Source organism: Coffea eugenioides, chromosome 7 (genome assembly GCF_003713205.1).
Source record: "Coffea eugenioides isolate CCC68of chromosome 7, Ceug_1.0, whole genome shotgun sequence".
Lineage (NCBI taxonomy): Eukaryota > Viridiplantae > Streptophyta > Magnoliopsida > Gentianales > Rubiaceae > Coffea > Coffea eugenioides.
Window position 1 is genome coordinate 35,726,539 of NC_040041.1, and position 22,644 is coordinate 35,749,182.

The 22,644-nt window shown below is 35.2% G+C and overlaps 4 protein-coding genes across 4 annotated transcripts; 2 read left to right on the forward strand and 2 right to left on the reverse strand.

Moving 5' to 3' along the window:
• Nucleotides 1-1,253: 1,253 nt before the first annotated feature.
• On the reverse strand, nt 1,254-2,108 carry LOC113777306 (eukaryotic translation initiation factor 3 subunit C-like). Its single transcript, XM_027322340.1, has one exon. The coding sequence runs from the start codon at nt 2,106-2,108 to the stop codon at nt 1,254-1,256; it is 855 nt and encodes a 284-aa protein (XP_027178141.1).
• Nucleotides 2,109-2,343: 235 nt separating this feature from the next.
• Nucleotides 2,344-4,763, forward strand: LOC113777307 (zinc finger BED domain-containing protein RICESLEEPER 2-like). The gene is made up of 5 exons (XM_027322341.1): nt 2,344-2,407; nt 2,500-3,486; nt 3,541-3,824; nt 3,917-4,603; nt 4,722-4,763. The coding sequence occupies exons 1-5, from the start codon at nt 2,344-2,346 to the stop codon at nt 4,761-4,763; spliced, it is 2,064 nt and encodes a 687-aa protein (XP_027178142.1).
• Nucleotides 4,764-13,493: 8,730 nt separating this feature from the next.
• Nucleotides 13,494-14,207, reverse strand: LOC113777308. Its single transcript, XM_027322342.1, has one exon. It carries the CDS (start codon nt 14,205-14,207, stop codon nt 13,524-13,526), a length of 684 nt encoding a protein of 227 aa, XP_027178143.1. The 3' UTR covers nt 13,494-13,523.
• A 2,976-nt stretch (nt 14,208-17,183) lies between these two features.
• Nucleotides 17,184-22,352, forward strand: LOC113777309 (THO complex subunit 4A-like). The gene is made up of 2 exons (XM_027322343.1): nt 17,184-17,283; nt 21,413-22,352. Exons 1-2 carry the CDS (start codon nt 17,184-17,186, stop codon nt 22,111-22,113), a joined length of 801 nt encoding a protein of 266 aa, XP_027178144.1. The 3' UTR covers nt 22,114-22,352.
• Nucleotides 22,353-22,644: the final 292 nt, after the last annotated feature.

The following is a 22,644-nucleotide window of genomic DNA, read 5'->3' on the forward strand; positions in this document are numbered from 1 at the left end:
TCTGCCGACTGTGCGACTTTCTTCTCTGTTCGAAGAAAGCCTAGCAAAAAAATTCACTTTACCAGCAAAAAAATTCACTTTCTTCTCTGACTGATTTAGATCTACACCCTCACGCCGTTCGTCGCCGACGCCGTTGCTCGCCGCATCTGTGAGACTCCATCGCCATCGCCATCGCCTTAACAAGTCCCAAGTCCCAAGGCCCAAATTGAAGCTGCTCTCTGCCTCTCCGGCCTCCGCCAGTCCGCCGCGCTCTACGTCTCCTGTCGACTGTGTCCTGCCGTGCTGGTTCATCGCTGCCGAGTGTCGAAGACGAAGCACCAAGATCTCACTAGTTCATCGCTGGTTCATCACTGCTCATCTCTGGCTCACTTAGGTAAGTGCTCCTCTGTTTTTGGCTCTGTGTCTCTGGCATTAAAATGGGCCAAGATCGACTAGGAAACTTGTTATCCTGAATTGATAAGGGGACGAAATCTGAGCTTCCAATTGCAAACTCTAACTGTTGTAGTAGTTTAGATTAGGTGTGATATAACATAAGCTTTGTATTTTATACACAAGAAGCTCTCTCCGGTTGTGCAGCCTTTAAAAGTTAAGGCCTTGGGGAAAAATTCCACCTTTTACCCGTTAGAAAGATTCATTCATTCTGTTAGAGGCATATCTAGCGGCAGCAGAAGGGCATTTGTTAGAGGATGAAATGGAAGATGTCATTGTGCTATGTTATTGTGCTCTGTTATTGTACTATGTTTGGATATTAGATGTCAAGCGCCGTGGCCCTGGTCCAAGGTAGACATTTTGTCTGCGTTCACCATGCATTGTACTGTGTTATTGCTTATGTTTGGATATTAGATATCATGATGTATGGTTGGATATCGGATTTGCTAAAGCTGTTTATGCGCCAGTGTCAGCTGAAGTAGTACTCGTGCTCATGAACTTAAGTGTTTGCAGTATTGATAGACTTCTTTGCTGGTAGCTCTTAGTTCGTGGCTGAGTTCCTTGGTTTTGGATAAATGATGGCACATATAGATGATAAGAAATGGTGGCAAATCTTTAGGATGGCTGTTTCATGCTTTCATCATTTGCTCCTTTTTTTTTTTAATTCCACCAGGAGAGGGGTGGGGATTTAAGAACGGGGAAAGAGCAGGGGGATTGGAACTTTTGGTTTGCCCTGGCGGATATGGATGCCATGATTCAAGGGCATGGTGTCACCATGAATCCAGACATCATGACCTTAAACCCTGAGCTCTAAACTCTATACCTTAAATCCTAAAACCTAAATGGACTGGTGTTCTTTTACACTTGTAGAGTGTCATGCCATGGTGACAAGTTACATGGGGTTGCTTGCTATTAAGGGTACTGGACTTGTAGAAGATGCATACAGGGCATGACGTGAGTCCGTTTTTAAGTCCTTCGAGACTAGGATTAACATCAAACTGCGCAGAGACAACACTAAATAAAATCTCAAGCTTCTGAGCAGGGGTCTTGGCAACTCTGGTCAAGAATGTGAGTTGCTCAACCAACTCAATCCTTCCAGTTCCCTTCCTTCCTCTTGCAGCTACAATCTCCTTGAACTTCTTGTTGACTGTATCCCAGGTGATTTGACTTGGGTCCTTGAACTGTTTATCCATGAGCTTATCTTTTTTGCTCATCATCTTTTCCCACCCTGGACCAGTTTCATTTGCATCATCCTCACCAGCTTCCTTGTCCTCATCTTCTTCTGCATCAGATTCCATACCAAGTTTTGAAGGGTCTTCCTCAAACTCTGAGTCCTCATCTTCCCCATCCTCGTCATCATCATCTCCATCTTCTTCCTCCTCAACTTCAGGATTCTCCCTATACTTGTTAATCATCTCTTCATACTGTTTATTGTTCTTCTTCAGCTTCTGCTTCATCGAATTTAGTGCCTTAGCATTACTACTGCTCATCTTCTTCTTTGCCTCCTTATTAGCTAACGCCTGATTTAAGAAGTCTTCCAACATAACAAGAGCTTTAATATAAACATTTGGCACCCTGTCAGACTCATTGACTCGCATCACCTTCTCCAATTGCTTATTAATCTTGTCAAAGCTCTCTTGCAGGCTGACCCAGTCATTAATTTTCATAGCATTTTTCATAGTGCTAAAGTTAGATAATGGTGTAAAAAAATATAGCTAAGACTGACTTCAAAATCCTTTGTGTTATGATTTGACCAACTAGGTGTGATGAATTTGCCCAAATTCGGATTTGAGCAACCTCACATGCTTATTCTTTTTCTTTTTCTGCTCCTTCTTAGACTACACTTTGCTGTTTTGGATGTCTTACTACCTTCATGCCTTCTGAATCCAGTCGGGCAGAATCTTTGTCAAGAAAATGCAAAGTGGCACTAGACATTCAACGAGTTGCTCAAGATTAGAAGGCAATGTTGAAGGAGTTGGTAAGCTAAATGTATAATATGTTGGGCAGTTTTTTTGAGGTGATATGCTGGTACTAATGAATGTTTATATTCACTTTATGGGTAAATTGTAGGTATAGCAATTAGTCCTCCCGAGGTATCTTCTATCCCGCGATCATCTGCTCATGATTCAACTACTCCATTCACGTTGGATACCCCTGTTTTCATAAGTAATGATACAACAACAGCTGGAGTTCAAGTATTTGCTCTTGAAGAACAAGAAGAAGAAGAAGAAGAACCAACTGGTCAAATAGGCGGAGACACGCGGGAAGTAACTGAAGCTGAAGATGAATTCCAGATCCCTAAAAGAAATAAAACATCTGAGGCTTGGGATGATTTTGACGAAGTTGAGGAAAATGGATTGAATTATGCCATTTGCAAGCATTGCAAGAAAAAGCTGTCAAGAGGCAAGTCAAAGCAAACAAGTAGCATGTGGAGACATCGGAATAGATGTTCAGCCCGAAAAGCAAGCATTAGAAAGGCTGAGCAGCAAACAAAATTAAATTTCCAGCCAGCTGATGATTCTTTTCCGACTTTGCCACCCTTGAGCGGAAAGTTTGACATGGAGAAAGTTAGAGAGGCAGCTGCACATTGGGTGCTAATGCATGAGCATCCATTCACCATATTAGAAGAAGAAGGCTTCAATCTTATGATGAAACGAGCGGTGCCAGAGTGGAAGAAAATCTCTCGAGCAACAGCAAAAAATGATTGTATGCAAGTATATGAGCTTGAAAAAAATAAGTTGAGGAACAAGTTGAAAAATGTGGAAAGAGTGAGCATCACAACCGATCTTTGGAAGTCGAAAAATCAAAAGATCGAGTACATGGTCATCACCGGGCATTGGATTGATTCTGATTGGAAACTACAAAAGCGAGTCTTCAGTTTTGTACATATACCACCGCCTCACCGAGGAGTTGAGATAGCATCTTCAATTTTTAAAAGTGCAAAAGAGTGGGGCATTGAGCACAAAATTTACAGCATATCAGTTGATAATGCCTCGAACAATGATGTAGCTGTTAGAATATTAAGAGATGACATCTCCAGGTCCAAAAAGCTTCTTTGTGATGGAAAATTGTTCCATGTTTGATGCTGTGCACACATCTTGAACCTTGTAGTTCAAGATGGCATTTCTGAGATTGTGGACATCACCAAAGCCATTAGGGATTCCGTGGAATTTGTGAATCGATCAGAGGGGCGTGCATTGATGTTTGCTGAAATTGCGCAACAACTCCATATACCAGGAAAAAAGTTGCTTTACAATTGTAAGACAAGATGGAATGCCACATTTGAGATGCTGAATTGTGCCATCAAATTTAAGGATGTTTTTCCCCGTTTCCAAGATAGAGAGCAAAGTTACGATTTTTGCCCATCTGCTGAGGATTGGAAAAAAGCTGAAAAGGTTTGTTCGGTCTTGGAAAAATTTTGGGAGTGCACACATATAATTTCTGGTTCAGATTATCCTACGAGCAATTCCTTCAAGAGTTGGTGAAGATAAAAAAAGTGCTGGATGCTCGAGTCAATGATGAAGACCCCTTCATTCGGGCCATGGTTCGAAGGATGAAAACTAAGTTTGACAAGTATTGGGGTGACTGTAATTTGATATTGGCCGTGGCTGCCATTTTAGATCCAAGACAGAAAATGAGGGTTGTGGACTTCACCTACCCTCAAATGTATATACCTTCAGAGGCTTCTCATAACATTTCCACCATTCGCCGAGTGCTCTTTGAGTTATATGATGAGTATGTTGCTCTAGCGGCGAATCCAACAGGAGGGCCAATGGCTTCTAGCTCTTCCCAAAGGCAAGGAACAAATGCGACCAAGAAGACTAGATGGGGTGATTTTGATCAATATTGTGATGAAGTCGAGACTAGCGAACCTCATAAGTCAGAATTGGTTGATTATTTAGACAAGCCTCGCCAAAAGATTGGAGAAGATCTCGATGAATTTGATTGTTTGGGGTGGTGGAAAATAAATCGAATCTCATATCCAGTACTTTCTCGAATGGCTAGCGATATATTGGCCATTCCGATAACTACAGTTGCATCGGAGGCCACTTTTAGTGCCGGAACTAGAGTAATTGACACCTATCGAGCAGCACTTCACCCCGAGACAGTTCAAGTATTGATGTGCGCAGGAGATTGGTGTAGGAATCTTCACGGCGTCAAAAAGAAGATGAAGGTCAGCTTTATTGTTTTACTACCAAACTTCTATATTTGAGTTATTGAGTATAAGTTAATTTATTCTTTTGGGAAGTTATGTAACTTTTTTTGTGTTTTTACCTCTATGCTTTTTGTAGGAAGCCAAGACAATCAAAGAATTCGACTTGCCAAAGCTTTGAAGATTTATGTTTCTAAATCTAGATTAGCTCATAATTTGGACCTTGTTAATTTATGAGACGTAACTTATTATGTATTGTGGAGTATGTTTATATTTTAAAGCCTTTTTCTTTCATTTGCCGAATGTATGACTATTGTGTGAGCAGGCTGGCCGCTGGTTAATGACATGCTAATGTGTAGGATAAATGTCTAGAAAACTTGTTTTTTGAGTGTGTCGTGTGTGGTATAAGGTTCAGAGGTTTTGCTTGTGGGTCCAATTCTTTTGCTCTTTCCTCTGTTTAAAATGACAGCCTAATCAACAGCCTGGAAAGAGCTGTTGCAATTTGCTGTAAAAGGCTCCAGCCTCTGGGATTGCATTTTAATGGTGGTATTGAGGTCATCTTTGCTGGGTCAGGTTAGTGACAAGAGTTTTCAACTTCATTCTTCTATATCCTATTCAAACACTTGTAATTCTGCTGGACTATGGTCCATTTCTGAACCAGGAACATATTTTTCTGACATGTTCTTGTTTAAAGCAGCTTTCTTTAGTTAGTAATTAGTGATATTTGTGGGGAAAAGGAATTTCTGGATAGATCTTGGCATTGGTTTCTGAATTGAGCTTGTGGTAGTTGGGATATTGTGGCTGTTTGAGATAATTGTTTGTCTCTCAATTTGGTGGCTCAGCTCATGTTTTGCTGAGTTTTGGAATTTTGTGGGGAATTTTGGTTAGTTTGGGTACTTTTGCAGCACACTTAGGAACTATGATCCGAGGAATTAGAATCATCCATTTTTTGCTGCTCTTGTGGGCACCTACCGTTGGTGGGTAATTGCTGAATTTGAAAGTTTCATGTCAAGCAATCCAGCAAGTGGGAATTTCCCTTTTTTCTTCTCTATTCTTCTTTGTGGTGAATCTGATTTTTAGGGGTGTTAAAGATGCTAACTGTGGGAGGTAGAATGTGGATACTTTTGGTTGTATTTGTATTGATGAATCATGGATTTTATGCCTCATTTACTCCAGCTGATAGCTACTTGCTTGCCTTTGAATCTTCCCAAAACGTCACCTTTGATCTGTTTTTTTGGTCAAATCGAGTCAAAAAGCTTGATAAGACTCGACTTGATAAGGCTCGATTAAAGATCGAGCCTTATCGAGTCGAGTCTCGAGCCTAAAGGAAATTCTTCGAGTCGAGCTTCGAGTATCGATTTTTTGGACTCGATCGAGCTCGAGTCGAGCTCGAGCTTCTGTGTGTATGAGTCGAGTCGAGCTCGAGTATAGTGATACTCGAGCTCGACTCGGCTCGATTACATCCCTATATGGGCCTGTTTGGAACCTGAGTTTTTTGGGAGTTTGTCTAAAACTTTACTGTAGTGCACTGTAGAAGAAATTTTTGAAAAAATTTTGTAGAAGTTTTTGTAAGGTGAAAAACTTTTTTTTTTTTTCTTTTTTTTCTCTTTCCCTTTCTTTTTCTTTTTCTTTTTCTTTTTCTTTCTTTTCTTTCTTCTTCTTCTTTTTCTCCTTCTTCTTCTTCTTCCCCGTTACCTCCGCCACCCCCAGCAGCAACTCCACCTCCCGTCGCCCCCCTCTGCCCCTTCTTCCCCCTCTCCCCGCCGCCCCCCCCCCCGCCGTCCCTCTCTCCCCGCCGTCCCCCTCTGCGCCGCCCCCTCTGCCCTCTGCCCCCTCGCCACCCCCCTCTGCCCCGCCTTCCCCCTCTCTCTCTCTGCCCCTCTCTGCCCCGCCTTCCCCCTCTCCCTCGCTGCCCCCCTTTGCGCCACCCTCTGCCCCTTCCCCGCCTTCCCTCTCTCCCCCGCCGTCCCCTTCTGCATCGCCCCCCTCTGCCCCTCTCGCTGCCCCCCTCTGCGCCACCCCCTTTGCGCCGGACGTAGAGAGAAAAAAAAAAAGACAAGAGAGGATGATGGCAGTGGAGGAAGAGGGGGAGAGGGAAAAAAATGGGGGAAAAAAAAAAGACCGGCACCGGAAATTGGTGACAGAGCCGGCAATGGAGATGGTGGTGGGAGAGGAAGAAAAAGAAAAGGGGAAGGGAATTTTTTTTTGTTGTGTTTTGGATATTTTAAGTGTGTAGGTTAAAAATTTTGATAAGTTTTTTGGGGTTCCTGTAGCAAAAGTTGTTAAAAAACTAGTTTTATACAAACTTGGTAAAAAATCAAGCTTCCAAACAGGGCCTATATTTTGAAATTACAGGAGCATCTCCTATATATTAGATTTACCACACAGGTACCTTTTTGTTTTTTATCCAGAGGAAAAACTAAGCTCATTTCCCATTTTCGTTTTCTTTTTACCAATTCCCACTCTCACAAATTACCTTGATTTGATGTTCAGTCGTTGTCTATCCAAAGCTTTATAGGTCTTGCCTAGGGAACAATTTCCGATCTTTCTCTCTTTTTCGAGCCATACAACCTCTGCCCTTTTGACGGGACGTCACCATTCCATTTCACCCTTTTTTTTATTTCTCATCTTTCCATTTCAGTTTCTTGTCAACGCCACTGTTGTGGGGTTCATTTTTCAGTTTCTTCTTGACAGAAGGTTTATCTTTCAGTTGGGGAATCATTTCTGTTTGGATTGTAAAATTTTTTCAAAATTTTTTTTTTTTTTGCATCATTCACACGATTTCTAATTACCTTTTTCTATTTTAATTACCTTTTCATGTTACAAAAAAATGTTAATTTCAAAAAAAAATTCGAAATAATCTTTTATCCAAATTCATCACAACATTTTTGTAGAAATTTTTATCCCAATGGTCCTATTTGGATTGCTATTTTTAAAAATTTTTATAAAAAAAATTATTGTAATAATTTAATGTATGTGACATAGAAATGTGATTGAAAAATATGTATATGGAAAACTTAAAAATTTTTCTACAAAAAATCACAACCCAAACATGTCCCAGGCCACATAATCTTTACAATATCTGTACATACAATATACAAATGGAGGGCAATGATAGCTAGTTAAATATTTTCTGAACTTTTAATTTTATCCTTAAAAATGCTAATTTTTTTTTGCTAATTTTTGGTATTTTATCAATTTTTTTACTCGATTCAATATTTGGCATGATTAAATCCATGAATTTACCCCTCCAATAAGTGCCTGACGGTGGATTAATAAAAAGACCGATTTTCTCTCTTCGACCGACTCTGGATTAATAAAAAGATAAAGGATGATTTAGGGGATTTTCTCTTTTCGATATTCTCTTATTTGCTCCTTACTAAGTGCCAAATGGATGAAAGAATATCATATCTAAAACTTTAAATGAGTTGAATATTTAGTGTTCAAACTCTACTCATATAATGTACGAATAGATATTAAAATGAGTTGTAATTGTTGATTGAATTTGATTTGAGACTTTATATAGATATTCGAATTTGAATACATGTTTGACTCATTAAACTGAACTATCTAAATTCAGGTTTGCACTTGAGCTCGAATTTGAGTTCAAAATTGATTTCATTATATTTTATAAAAATAATACATAAATTAGAATAAATTTAATTAAAACAAATTACCTTTTACCCCATGTAGTTTGGTGCTTTATCATGTAATCTCTATATGGTTTAAAAACCTATATATAACCTTCGCATAATTTGGGTTAAAGTTTCATAGTTAGTTTTTCCGTTAAAACTAACAGTCAATAGTAAAAAGTTAAAATCAAACTAAAAAATTTACAAATTTATCCTTTCATTATTTCTGTTTTTCCCTTCAAACATAAAAGAGAATAAATTGAAATATAAACTAGATAAATAAGAACTTGTAAATATTAAATATTTGGTTAAAAAACCTATAATGATAATTGTAGTCAAAAAATTTTGGTATTTCTTGTTTCTTATTTGTTTGTTTTATATTTTCTTTCCATCCTTTTTGTTTCTTATTTATTTATATTTTATTTCCCTTCCATCTCTTTTGTATTTGGAGAAAATTACGATTTTGTAGGCCAAAATATAAGTTTTCAAAATCATCTTTGCTCTTCAAAAAAAAAATAAAGAGAGAAGGAAAAGGAAAGAAAGAAAAAAAAGTAGTGAAATGATGAATTTATCAATTTATTAGTTTGATTTTGACTTTTTACTATTGAAAATTAATTTTAATAGAAAAATTAACAGTGATACTTTAAACAAAATCAGGAGAAGGTTATATATAGATTTTTAAACCATAAGGAAAGTTATATGGTAAAATATCAAGTTATAGGGAAGTAAAAAGTAATTTACCTATTTAATTATATTCATTGTATTAGAAAATATAATACTGATTTTATGTATACTTATTTATTTTAAGGAAAATATAAAGCATATATACATATATTTAATAATATTAAATATTATTAAATATATTTTTACTTATATTTACTTATTTTTATGATTACATATGTGTTCACAAATCTATTTAAATAGTTCACTGGCATGAATGTATTTGATTTGATTATTAAACAAGTCTAATATAGCATTCAAACTCAATTTATTTATCATAAAATTGAACCTTTTCGAAATTAAATGAATCGAACATGAATACATGATTTGTTTGCCAACAATTGGGTTTGTTAAAAACTCCTCATACCGTCACCAAACGAGTCACATAATAGTGTGTTTCGTCACCTTACAAAAATAAGGTTAAATTAACTTTTGCGCTACGTGATTTGATACTTTATCGTATAATCTCTTTATACTTTAAAAACTTGTACACAATAACTCCCTCATGATTCTCGTTAAAATGTCATTGTTATTTTTTTCGTTAAAAATAACAATCAATAGTAAGAAATCAAAGTCAAACTAATAAATTGATAAACTCATCATTTCACTACTTTTTTCTTTTTACTTTCTCTCTCTCTCTCTCTCTTAAAAGAGAAGAGATAATCTTGAAAACCTATATTTTAGCTTATAAAATCTTAATTTTGTCCAAATACCAAAAAGATGGAAGGGAAATAAATAAATAAATAACAAAAAAGATGAAAGCGAAATATAAAACAAATAAATGAGAAACAAAAAATACCACATCTTTTTTTACTACAAATATCATATAGTTTTTAAATCCAAATCTTTGATGGTAATTTCTAATTCTTATTTATCTATATTTTTATTTTAATTCCTTCCTTTTTGTATTTGGAAGAAAAAAGAAGTAATAAATGATTAAATTATTAATTATTAATTTGATTTTGACTTTTTACTATTAATCATTAGTTTTAACGAAAAACTAACGATAATATTTTACCTCGAAATATAAGCGGGTTATATATCAATTTTTAAAACATAGGAAGGTTTTGTGATAAAAACCTAAAATAGAGGTAGTAAAAGGTTATTTATCCCAAAAATAAAACAGGAAATCTAAACCAAATCAATCATGTCTAGTTCTCCACTTGAACAAGAAAAAGAGATTCAAGGGATCGAAATTATGACCCGTTTAGTAAATGAGTTTTTTGAGTATTTGTTTAAAATATTACTAAAACTTACTATAAAAGTTGTAGGAAAAAATTTTAAGATAGAAAACATTTTTTTTTCTTTTCTTTCCTCTCTTCTTTTTCACCCTTTCCCCTCCCCCTCTCTCTCGGAACAACCAGCATTTTTTTTTCTCTCTCCTCCTCTCCTCCCCTCTCCCTCTCCCGCGCGATCTGGTCATGTGACCAGATCGCAAGCGTAATCTGGTCTCACGACCAGATTGGGCAAAGAGGGAAGAAGAAAGAGAAGAGATATGGCAAGGAAGAGTGGAGGAAAGGGGAGAGGAGGAGGAGAGAGAGAAAAAAAAAAAAGATGGCTGGTGCCGGAAGAGGTTGGTCTTGGTTGGCGACAAAAGTGATGGTGGGTTGAGATGGAAGAAGGAAGGAGGAAAGGAAATTTTTTTTGTGTGCTTTGAATATTTTAAAATGTATAGTTTAAAATTTTTTTAAGTTTACTATAATTAAAATTATTAAAAAATGGGTAAAAAAAAGCCACATGTGATAAATCTAATACACAGAAAAATCCCCTATGATTTCAGAACGTACAGCATGACATCTCATGCATTCAACTAAATTGTAAAGATAATGAAATCCGTTAAACTTAACGAAAATGATTTATTGGAACCTAAAAATTTTTTTTTATACCTAATTTTTAGCAAATAGACATTTTCTATCGTTTAACCCTCAATTCTCTCTATCTAGAAAATAAAACAAATGATTTTTTGAACTGTCTTTTGCTTAATTATGTCAGGACATTTTGATCATTTCGTTCATTTTCATCAAATTTAACGGATTCGGTCACCTTTATAATTTAGTTCAAAATATGGGGTGTCGTGTTATATATTTTAAAATTACGGGAGACTTTTCTGTGTATTAAATTTATCACAAAGGTCTTTTTTGTGTTTTATCCTTAAAAAATTCGGATGAGACAAATTTGGCTAAAAATTCCTTTGACAAATGGGCCGTAGTTCAACAAAAAGCTTCACAGCATCCTCCTACAGCTAATGATTTAACAGCTAGTGAGTAGCTATTCCATATTCCAGAGGAAGCATCCGCGGCTGCTCATTAATGCTCACCACACCATCAAATCATGCTGTGGCCAAGCCAAGTTTTAACATGCTTTTAGCATTTGAACTTTGTAGTTTTAGCATGCATTTTAGCATTTGAATAAGTAAAATAACGGAAGAAGGGGTAGTGGTTGTTTAATTCCCCATTCATTTAACAACTTTTTTTTTCAGCAATTTAGTATATTCGCTCTTTTTTACAGGATTTTTTTTCCTCTGAAGTTTCCTTGGGTTACCGGGTTTATTCTTATTTCTAATTATTTTTTGGGTGGCTTATTGGCATTTAGTTCCCGCAATTCATTTTCTATTTGTATGGAAAATGCATGACTGGACTAGTTAGCATTCAAGCTTCACACTGTCTAGCCTCTTCCTCCAGTTAGTTAGGCCAGGACATTTTATACGGATCAGGATCAGGACCTCACAAGTTCAAATTTGTCCACTTCAAATTAATTAGTATAAAACCTAAAAACTTTTAGTGTAAACTTATATAGTATAACTTTAGTGGGAACTTGTATTTATCAACCATAAATTAATTTAATGATTTCACCAAAATTATACATTATAACTTATACAGTATAAAAGTTGTGACATTTACACCAATCAACTTGAGCTAAACATATTTCAACTTGTGAGATCTAATCCATTTTATACAATTAATTGAATTTCTCATGAGATACTTAAATCAAACTTCTCTTGAACTTAAGTTTATTAGTTAGAACACATGAAACCACGACAGAATATAATGTCGACAAATTGCGGTGGCTTTTCTATCACTCTGAAGTGGATTATATATACTAGGTTAAGGGTACATTCTATGTGTGTCTTATTTAGAAACAAATTATTCTTATATGAATTAATTTCATTTAAAAATTTTACCATTGGAAAAGAATTTGAACTTTTAACTATTAAATTTCTTATAAGCATATAGTTAATTAAATTAATCTTCTATACACTGTCTTGTTTAAATGAATGCCACATATGTTAAATCTGAATTTTAAATCTAAATTTCACTCATGTGGTATTTATCTAATTATGATATTTAGATTGTAGATTATTTTTGATAATTTTTTGAAAAAAATTACTGTAACACTTTTTTGATGCAATACATGTAAAATAAAAAAATAATTAAAAAATAGATTGATGATGCAAGCAAATAAAAGTTGAAAGATAATCTACTATCCAAACAAATCCGTCAATATGTATACAAAATTTACTCTAGTTAGTTTGATGGTTATACTACTAATAGGTAGTTGTATTGGCAATATATGATTAGATAGTTAAGTGTAAAGTATTTTGTAGAAGATTAGTTACATTAATGATTTATTTTTCCTCAGGCTAATGATGTTAATCTTATTGGCGAAGTATGCAGCAGAAAAAAGGGAACTAGGGTATATTTGAAATTGGCTCCTCTACAAGAGATTCTCTCTCCATTTCTCATGATGCATATCTTAATACATGACATGCATCTTTATTTATTCTCATGATTATTTTAAATTTAACTAATCCTAACCTCATTAATAAATGATGATATGTGTCAGAAAAATGGAAAAAAAATTCACCGAGAAGAAACCAAATCCAGATATGTTTTGGCGTCTCCTAAAGTAATCCAGAATTTTAACACCAAACGGTGCTCAGGCTTTATATTATTGAGAGACATACTCGGTAAGACTGAAATTGTCAGGAATGCTTCCTAATTCTCATATCACATCAGCCTGCGCGCATAGAGCTATATATTACTACTTTACATCAGATTATTCAGATGCACCAGCCCCAAAAGGAGGCAAATTAATTAGGAACCAGATGGTCATTCTACCTATCATGCTCTTGGGAGAAATGAGGCGGATTAGCTGAATTTGATTAACTACCAAACCTTCCCAACCAAATCATAAATTTAGAAGCGAAATACCAAACATTCAACTTTATAAAACACTAAGATAGAGATATATTAAAACGATCAAAAGCATTACAGCAAATACAAAAGGTAATAAACTAATATATCACAGCTTAAGTTTCCTTGGACCAAATTATATGCAAATTAACACCCCAAAAACTTCAAGGTCCATTTGATAACTCAAGCTAATAACCTAATGGTCAAATTTGCATTTAGCTCTTCACAAAATGCCCTAGAAACATCCTAAATTCCAAACTAACTACAATCTATTAAGAAGTTTATGCCTGCAAAAGATTTGGCAATCCAACAAATTGCATGCATCATCACAAACCAAACATAACAAAAAGCAGAGGAGATAATTCATCCATGATGATCAAATCAACTCATAACTAATTACTTGATTGAAGTTGAGCAATCTTCATCAACTTTCATCCAGTTCCAAGCCTTGAGATCCTTCCCAATCAAGAAAGAAACGAAAGCATCAAGACAAGCATACTCCACTTGATGCTCACTAAGCCAAAATTCATCCCAATCACTTCTTCCAACCCATTCCTCCTTCTTCACACCTTCCATTCCCACCACCAATTCAGCCAACTTTTCCATCGATATTTTCTTGCTGTAACCTCTCTCCTCACTTGCCACATCCACCAAATCAACAAGCGTTGAAGAGACGCACAACTCATGCTTCGAACATCGCAGCAAGGCACCATCATTCTTGTTGGAGACACCGACAAATGTGATGTTAGGGTTGGAGAGGAAGCGCCGGAGTTTGAGCGGCGCGTGGGGCGCGTGGAGCAGTTGGAATACGAGACATTGGTGTCCAACGCATAGTTGGAGGGTGGCGGGAGACTTTCGATGTCCGGGAGTCCATTGGACGCCTAGACCGACCACTAGGCGGCCTTTGTGGATACGGTAGACGTGATGGCGGCAGATTCTGAAAAGCCAGTGTTTGACTACGGAAGGGGTGGAAGTGACGGTGGTGTAAACGAGATGCGGGAGGCGTATTACGACGAAGTTGCGTCGGCGCTGAGGCTCTGATGAGGCTAGTTGTCTTGTGATTGTCGTCCTGTTAGTCATTTTGATGGTTTCTCTGCAGAATAACTACTGTGTTTAGTGTGTGTAGTGTGTGTCGATTATGCGGTTATCGGAGATGAGGGTTCTAGACAACTATAGCGGTTGGCCTATGTAGAACTGAAATAGTTAAAACGGATGATTTTTTTTTTTATTTGGGTCTTTAAGGGTAATCAATTTCCAAAACAAAAATAGTTATATGCAAATACTCATGTTCATCATTGTTTGTCCGTAAAAATCTGTAGTAGATAAATTGATGAAGGGAAGAATGCAGTTTTAATTCCTAAACCATGGGCTGTACTTCGCCAAAAAAAAAAAAAAAGAACTGAAGAAGTTTGGGATGAACCAAATTGGTTTCTTTTGTTTAAAGAATATAGTAACTTATTAGGAAAATTGATATTCAACCAGTCATTTATAGAGGTGTGCAAAAAAGTCAGATTACCTAATTGGCTGCTGAATTCGAAATTCAATACTATTCGTATTCACAATAGTCGAATTAGAAACGAATTTGGATTTAAGAGTTCCCATTTCGTGTGACCAAATTCGAACCCACTAAATCGAATACGGGTACGATGACCAAATTCGTATCATTTGGGATATTATTTTAGAAACTTCCTTGAGATTTCTAACATTTTTTTTTCTGACATTTTCTTACAGAAGTAAGAATTTACGCAAATAAACCTAATCCCCATACTAACTTCAAAAGCCGGCAACTTTTGGAGTCCTGTGAGGGACTTATCTACCCAAACCCCAACCCCCCAATACCGATGTGAGATAGAAAACCCCACAGGGGAGATTTCTAACATGATACCCCTGAATTTTAAAAAAAATCTCATCTACCGCCCTTTTAAAACTTTTTGTAATTTTTGTCATCCCATTTCAAAAGATATAATTTAAAAACTCATTTTGAGAGAGATAAAATATTTCTATTCCAAAATTACGCTTTTCTTAGGGACCTTTAGTTTTCATGACAAACCAAATTAAATCCTTAAGAATTATAACATATTACTGACGTTGAAATATCTTTTACAATTTTTAAAAGTCATTGATCAAGACAAGAAATGTAAAAGAAAAAATTGTTATAATTAGAAAAGGATAACATTTTGTGCCTTGAAAATACCTCAAGTAAGTTTCTAATTATTTTGTTAATAATTTTTCTTTTTCTTGTTATCAAGCCATCGATTTAGACAAAAAGGTTAGAACATTAAAAAAAATTCTAAACAATTTATAAAATTCTAAATTCATCCAAAACTTTGTAATAAAGATAGTTACTTTTATGTTTTTGAAAGTACCTCAAATGAGTTTGTAAACATAATTTTAGACATTGTTTTGTTTTTGTTATTCAAGTCATCGATCTATATAAAAAAAATTTAGAAAGTTCAAAATTCTAAAATTTACAATACTCCTCAAATTCACAAAAACGTTTTACAATGAATGATTTTTTTATTGCTAAAGTACGTTAAGCATACTCTTAAATAGTAGTCTTATGTATCTTAGAAACACCTACTGGTATAATTTATTCTATTATAATATGCTTTCACACTATTTGTCTTTATTTTCAAACTTTTAGTAATATATGTTCACTTTTGAAAAAATAGTAGGATAACACAAGGGCAATTTTGGCATGAAAAACATTTCTTCTCCCCAAATATGAGTTTCTTAATAATATTTTTTGAAATGAGTTAATATTTCGCTTGCACCATAAACACATTTTCCAACTCACCTTTTTATATTTTTAACCACCTTTTTATCTCACATACATCACATCACAAAAAGTGCTACAGTAATTATTTCAAATAATACCCTATCCAAACAATGTTACAAAAATTTGAAAATCAGTGACATAGGTGAGATTTTTCAAAATTTAAGGGTACCAAGTGATATTCCTACAAAACCTCTATTCTTATATATAAACACACACATAATTGAAGAGGGGAAAAAATGAAAAGGACAAGTGTCAAACTTTGGGTAGTAAATTGACAAGTGTTAACAAGCAAAAAGTAAAAGCATGAGTCACCATATGTAAAAGATTATCCAATTGCTGAAAAATCTCAATCATCATTCATTCTTTTTAAATAACTCACCGACTGTTGACCAATTTTGAGAGACATAATTTCTGGTTGCTATCATTCTCTTTCCTTTGGTCAATTTACTTCAACTTTTTTAACCTTTCCATGAATTTTGATTTTCTTCAAATCGGTTGCAATCTATTTTATGTAATCTTCGCTTCAATTTTTTCTTAGATTGTGTTTAGTAGTTTAACTAATTCAGTTCCTTCATGTCAACATATGTTTATATATCTAATCGTGGAAATTTTAAAGTAAAATTCTTTCTCCAATTTTTTGTATTATCTTTTTTTTTTTACCTTAATTTTGACAATTACATCCTATATATATATAAAAACGACTTCTTGTTTGATAGTTGGATAATTTTCATTTGACCTTTTCGAGGGGCAAGTCAGGCAATGCAGCACGAGTGTACAAATCATTGACGGTATAGTACTAGCATTGAATGTGCATTGGTGTGCATTACCCACTCTATCCTTAGTGGATTGATACTTATACTACTGATGTGTAGCTATTCAGCTATTGTTTCAGCTTTGCACTTCTAAATAACCGTTACTATTGATTTGTAATTGCTGCAAATCTTCATGCAAGTCATTGAGTTTCTGCAAAGAGATCCAAGGGTTACATTGAATAATTGGAGCATGATTATGCGGACATGAATACATTGAGAAGAACATTAACTCAATCCTTTATAGTAGAAGTGTAACTGTTGGCTTTTCTCTTCTAAAATTTTCACAAAATGAATGCAGCAGATGTAAAAAGTTGGATCATTAGAGTGAGCAATTATGGCTTCTTTAATACAATAGTAATGATTGGAAGATGAGGGACCTGTTGGAAAGCATGTTTGAATGGAAACTGAAAGTTTTTGGCTTTTCTAAAGCATTTGTTGAGCAGTTTTTTTTAGCAACCTGCAATAATGAAGGACGTAAACACAATAAGGTTGCATGAGTTGCTTAAGCTCTATATCACCAAGGTGGTCCCTGAAGAGGTAGGGTTTCTTGCATTGTGTTTTTCAGGTAGATACTATCTATGTGTATATCGAATTTTTGAATGAAACAATGACAAATATTGTGTAGTTTAAAAGTTGTAATTATATTTGTAACTGTATTCTTGAATTTTCATGTTTGCCAACAACTGAGGTATAACTGTAAAACAAGGGGTTTGTCCAGCAACAGCTTTTTGATTAAGGTACTTTCTAAAACAATTGTTCTAATTAATGAATGCATTATTGGTGTTCATGCATTGTTGTACTAGAATTACAATTGTGTTTTCCGCAATTGTGTTATGCATCTGATTTCTACAATTTAGACTTGCTAATTAGACTTATATTGTCCTTTTCAATTTATCTGCAAGCCTACATGTCAGTTAAATTACAGTAGTTGGAAACATAAATAGGCACTAATTAACAAAAGCACACCAAACATTCCTAAATATCTAAGCATATGATAGTTTTATGGCTGGGGACTCCTATTTGTTAATTACTTCAGGAGAAACAATTTACAATCTGAAATAGTACAATTTTAGAATTAAGGATTTACAATCAGTTGTTTGATTTTCTTTCTAATCATTACAATTGCAAGGACGAAAGTGATTCTTTTTTTTTTACATATAAATGTTTTCACAATAAATTTAGAAAAAATTCCTACTGACTTGTGATTATGTGATTAAATGACCATTTAGTTATTTTACATTTCTCCACTTAAACAAATTAGTGTATTTGATTCAATTTGTCCATTTAAAAATCACTATACTTTCTCATTTGCTTACCAATATTGATAGTATTTTTTACTTTTTTAATCTCATGATGCTTAACAAAATATAATACAGGTACTCACTCCTGCGCAGTGTGCAAGCTTCTTCCCCAGTAAGTAATACATACGGGATGAACTGTCGAATTCTCTTCCACAATTTTTTTACTCTCCTGACAAGTACGTTAAATTTCCATTGGCTCTTTCATTCTAGGCTGATTGAATGTTTTTCCTCCTCTTTTTATTTTCATTTTCCACTAAATGTATGATTTTTCTTTTTCTTTAACCCTTCCATTCGCTAACAACATAATGCTTTTATTAGTCCTAGACATATCTCTCCTTCCCCCACCCCGGCCCTTTTCCTCTCTTTCTTCGACCCCCTATTTCCCACGGCATCTCTATCTCTCTCTCTCTCTCGTCTTCGTCCTAGGGTATATTGAAGATGTCAGGCGCTGCACTTGACATAACTCTTGACGATCTCATCAAGCAGAATAAAAAACCTAGCGGTGGAGGTGGCGGCCGCGGCCGCTGATAAGAGTATATTTTATGTATTTTTAGTGTGCTTTATTGGTTAGTTTTGGTGTGTTTTATTTAATTTTATAAATAATTAACTAAGATTCTAGTGAAAATATGCATTTTGTGGTTAAAAATGTGAAAATTGCATTTCTATGGATTTTTATGATAAAAACTTCATATTTTACAGGTTTATTGATTCAATCATCAAATGGAGTGCATTGAGAATATAATTTGATGATTGATGATGGATTAAAGTGATAAAAATAGAATATGAAGTGTGAAAGAAGAAATGCAATTAAAGTCAAAAGGAAGCAAGATGTTCAGCTTTGACACGTTTTTGTATTTTGGCTATATCTTGAGTTACATACATTGGATTGAGATGATTCTTGAACCATTTTTGAAGCTAAGAGATAGATCTACATTTGGTATGAAGACATCAAAGTCCAATTCGGCTGTTTTCCTGGTCAAAATGTCGAAATACAGAAGTAAAAGTCTGCTGCTGAGAGCTGAAAATGTGGAATTGACCAGTCAGTGGTATTTTTATCATATCTTGGTCCTCAAAACTCCAAATTGGATGATGCTTGAAGCATTGGACAGATAATTCAATGGACTACAACTTCTATGTTTTGAACAAGAGGCAATTCAGCCGCCATCATAGAGAAAATAGCAGTTGAAGTAGCCAGATTCTGGTCAGAAATAGCTGCTCTCCACTGGTACAACCTGTTTTCTCCTTCAATAATTCACAGCTATGGATGAACGTATGACAACCAATTAACAACTGTAAAAGGGATGTTTCAAGCCTCATTTCCTGACTGCATTCATCTATATATAGCCATGGACTTGCAAGATTCAAAATAACTTTGCAAGGCTAGGAAAACTCACAAAAAATGTAGTGTTCACTAGTTTTTCTTAGTTCATTAGTATAGTATAGGTAGAGTAGTTTATCCTTCTTGTATTTGTAGTTAGATTTGGAGGACGATTGGAGGAGCAAAGATGGAGAGTTTGAACCTCATGTGACAAGGGTGACTTTTCTCCTATCACTTTCTCTTTTGTATTTGAATTCATGTTTAACTATAATACAAGTTTGGTTTTTGTTTTTACCATGTTTAGTTAAAGTTTATGCCTAGAGTATGGATGAACTTTCTACATCTTGTTTATGATTTTTACTTAGTTATTTGATGATATTATTTTGAGCAAGTTATTTATTATTTTTGCTTTTCTAATCATGATTAATCGGCCATTAATTGTGAATAAGAGTATATTTTACGTATTTTTAGTGTGCTTTATTGATTAGTTTTGGTGTGTTTTATTTAATTTTATAAATAATTAACTAAGATTCTGGTGAAAATATGCATTTTGTGGTTTAAAATGTGAAAATTGCATTTCTATGGATTTTTATGATAAAAATTTCATATTTTACAGGTTTATTGATTCAATCATCAAATGGAGTGCATTGAGAATATAATTTGATGATTGATGATGGATTAAAGTGATAAAAATAGAATATGAAGTGTGGAAGAAGAAATGCAATTAAAGTCAAAAGGAAGCAAGATGTTCAGCTTTGACACGTTTTTGTATTTTGGTTATATCTTGAGGTATATACTTTGGATTGAGATGATTCTTGAACCATTTTTGAAGCTAAGAGACAGATCTACATTTGGTATGAAGATATCAAAGTCCAATTCGGCTGTTTTCCTGGTCAAAATGTCGAAATACAGAAGTAAAAGTCTGCTGTTGAGTGCTGAAAACGTGGAATTGACCAATCAGTGGTATTTTTATCATATCTTGGTCCTCAGAACTCCAAATTGGATGATTCTTGAAGCATTGGACAGCTATTTCAATGGACTACAACTTCTATGTTTTGAACAAGAGGCAATTCAGCTGTCATCATAGAGAAAATAGAAGTTGAAGTAGCCAGATTCTGGTCAAAAATAGCTGCTCTCCACTGGTACAACCTGTTTTCTCCTTCAATAATTCACAGCTATGGATGAACGTATGACAACCAATTAGCAGCTGTAAAAAGGATGTTTTAAACCTCATTTCCTGTGTAATTGGTTGTCATACGTTCATCCATAGCTGTGACAGGAAATGAGGTTTAAAACATCCCTTTTACAGCTGCTAATTGGTTGTCATACGTTCATCCATAGCTGTGAATTATTGAAGGAGAAAACAGGTTGTACCAGTGGAGAGCAGCTATTTCTGACCAGAATCTGGCTACTTCAATTGCTATTTTCTCTATGATGGCGGCTGAATTGCCTCTTGTTCAAAACATAGAAGTTGTAGTCCATTGAAATATCTGTCCAATGCTTCAAGAATCATCCAATTTGGAGTTTTGAGGACCAAGATATGATAAAAATACCACTGACTGGTCAATTCCGCGTTTTCAGCTCTCAGCAGCAGACTTTTACTTCTGTATTTCGACATTTTGACCAGGAAAATAGCCGAATTGGACTTTGATGTCTTCATACCAAATGTAGATCTGTCTCTTAGCTTCAAAAATGGTTCAAGAATCATCTCAATCCAATGTATGTAACTCAAGATATAGCCAAAATACAAAAACGTGTCAAAGCTGAACATCTTGCTTCCTTTTGACTTTAATTGCATTTCTTCTTTCACACTTTGTATTCTGTTTTTATCACTTTAATCCATCATCAATCATCAAATTATATTCTCAATGCACTCTATTTGATGATTGAATCAATAAACCTGTAAAATATGAAATTGTTATCATAAAAATTCATAGAAATGCAATTTTCACACTTTAAACAACAAAATGCATATTTTCACTAGAATCTTAGTTAATTATTTATAAAATTAAATAAAACACACCAAAACTAACCAATAAATCACACTAAAAATACGTAAAATATACTCTTCTCAGCGGCCACGGCCGAGGCCGTGGCTCCGGTCCCGGTCCCCGTCCTAGTCCCCACCCATCGATTCAATAACCGTGCCGCCAATCGAGCCACTCCTTACAGCGTTCCTAAGGCGCCTGACTCAGTGTGGACGCACGACATGTTTTCTTCGGATCAGGCTATGGCCTATGCCGGCCAACTCGGCGTCGGTGGGGGCGGCGGCAGCCGAGCGTCTGCGATTGAGACTGGAACCAAGCTGTATATTTCCAATCTAGATTACGGTGTCTCTAATGAGGATATCAAGGAACTGTTTTCAGAGGTTGGTGACTTGAAAAGATCTACAATACATTATGACAGGAGTGGTAGATCAAAGGGAACAGCAGAAATAGTCTTCTCTCATCGGCAAGATGCAGCAGCAGCTGTCAAGAGATGCAATGGTGTTCAGCTTGATGGTAAACCAATGAAAATAGAGATCGTTGGAACAAATATTGTGACTGCTGCTGCTGGACCTCAATTTCCAGGTAGTGCTTTTGGTGACTCAAATGGAATCCCTAGAAGTGGACAAGGCAGGGGTGGCTCCTTTGGAAGGCCACGAGGTGCAGGGGGACGTGGTCGTGGATTTGGGAGAGGTCGTGGACGAGGAAGAGGTCGTGGTGAGAAGATGTCTGCAGAAGCTCTTGATGCTGATTTAGAGAATTATCATAAAGAATCAATGGAAGACAATTAAGCAAAGGGATGTCTTCTAATTCCTTTTTGCCATAAACCTATTGTGGCCTTTGTGTACTAGTAGCCTTTTTTCTAGAGTGACAAGAAAGTAACTTGTAGGGAGATAGAACCCTTGGTTTGGGAGCTTGGCTTTATAATTGTTCGTCCTCTCATTTGGATATGTTACTTGGGATGGAGATATATGTGTTGCGAACCTTTTGTTTTTACATACTCAAACTGGTTACATATTCAAGTAGTGAAGGATCAGGTGGCACTTGAACTTTATTTTCACATCAAGACAAAGCATTGCCTGGAAACAGAGGAGGCAAGTTCAGGCACTCTGAAAAGCCTCTCTTTGAAATGCTAGGATTCCTAATTCTGTTTTTCTTCGATTATGTTTTGAGTATTTATTTATTTATTTGAGATTCTGTCCTTAGTTTCCTGGGGATGTTTTCTTAGAAAAAAAAAAAAGTCCTAAACATATCTCTGATTGATATTCCTTTGTTATTTTTTAAATAGCTTTAACAATATTCACAATGAGTCCAAGTATTTT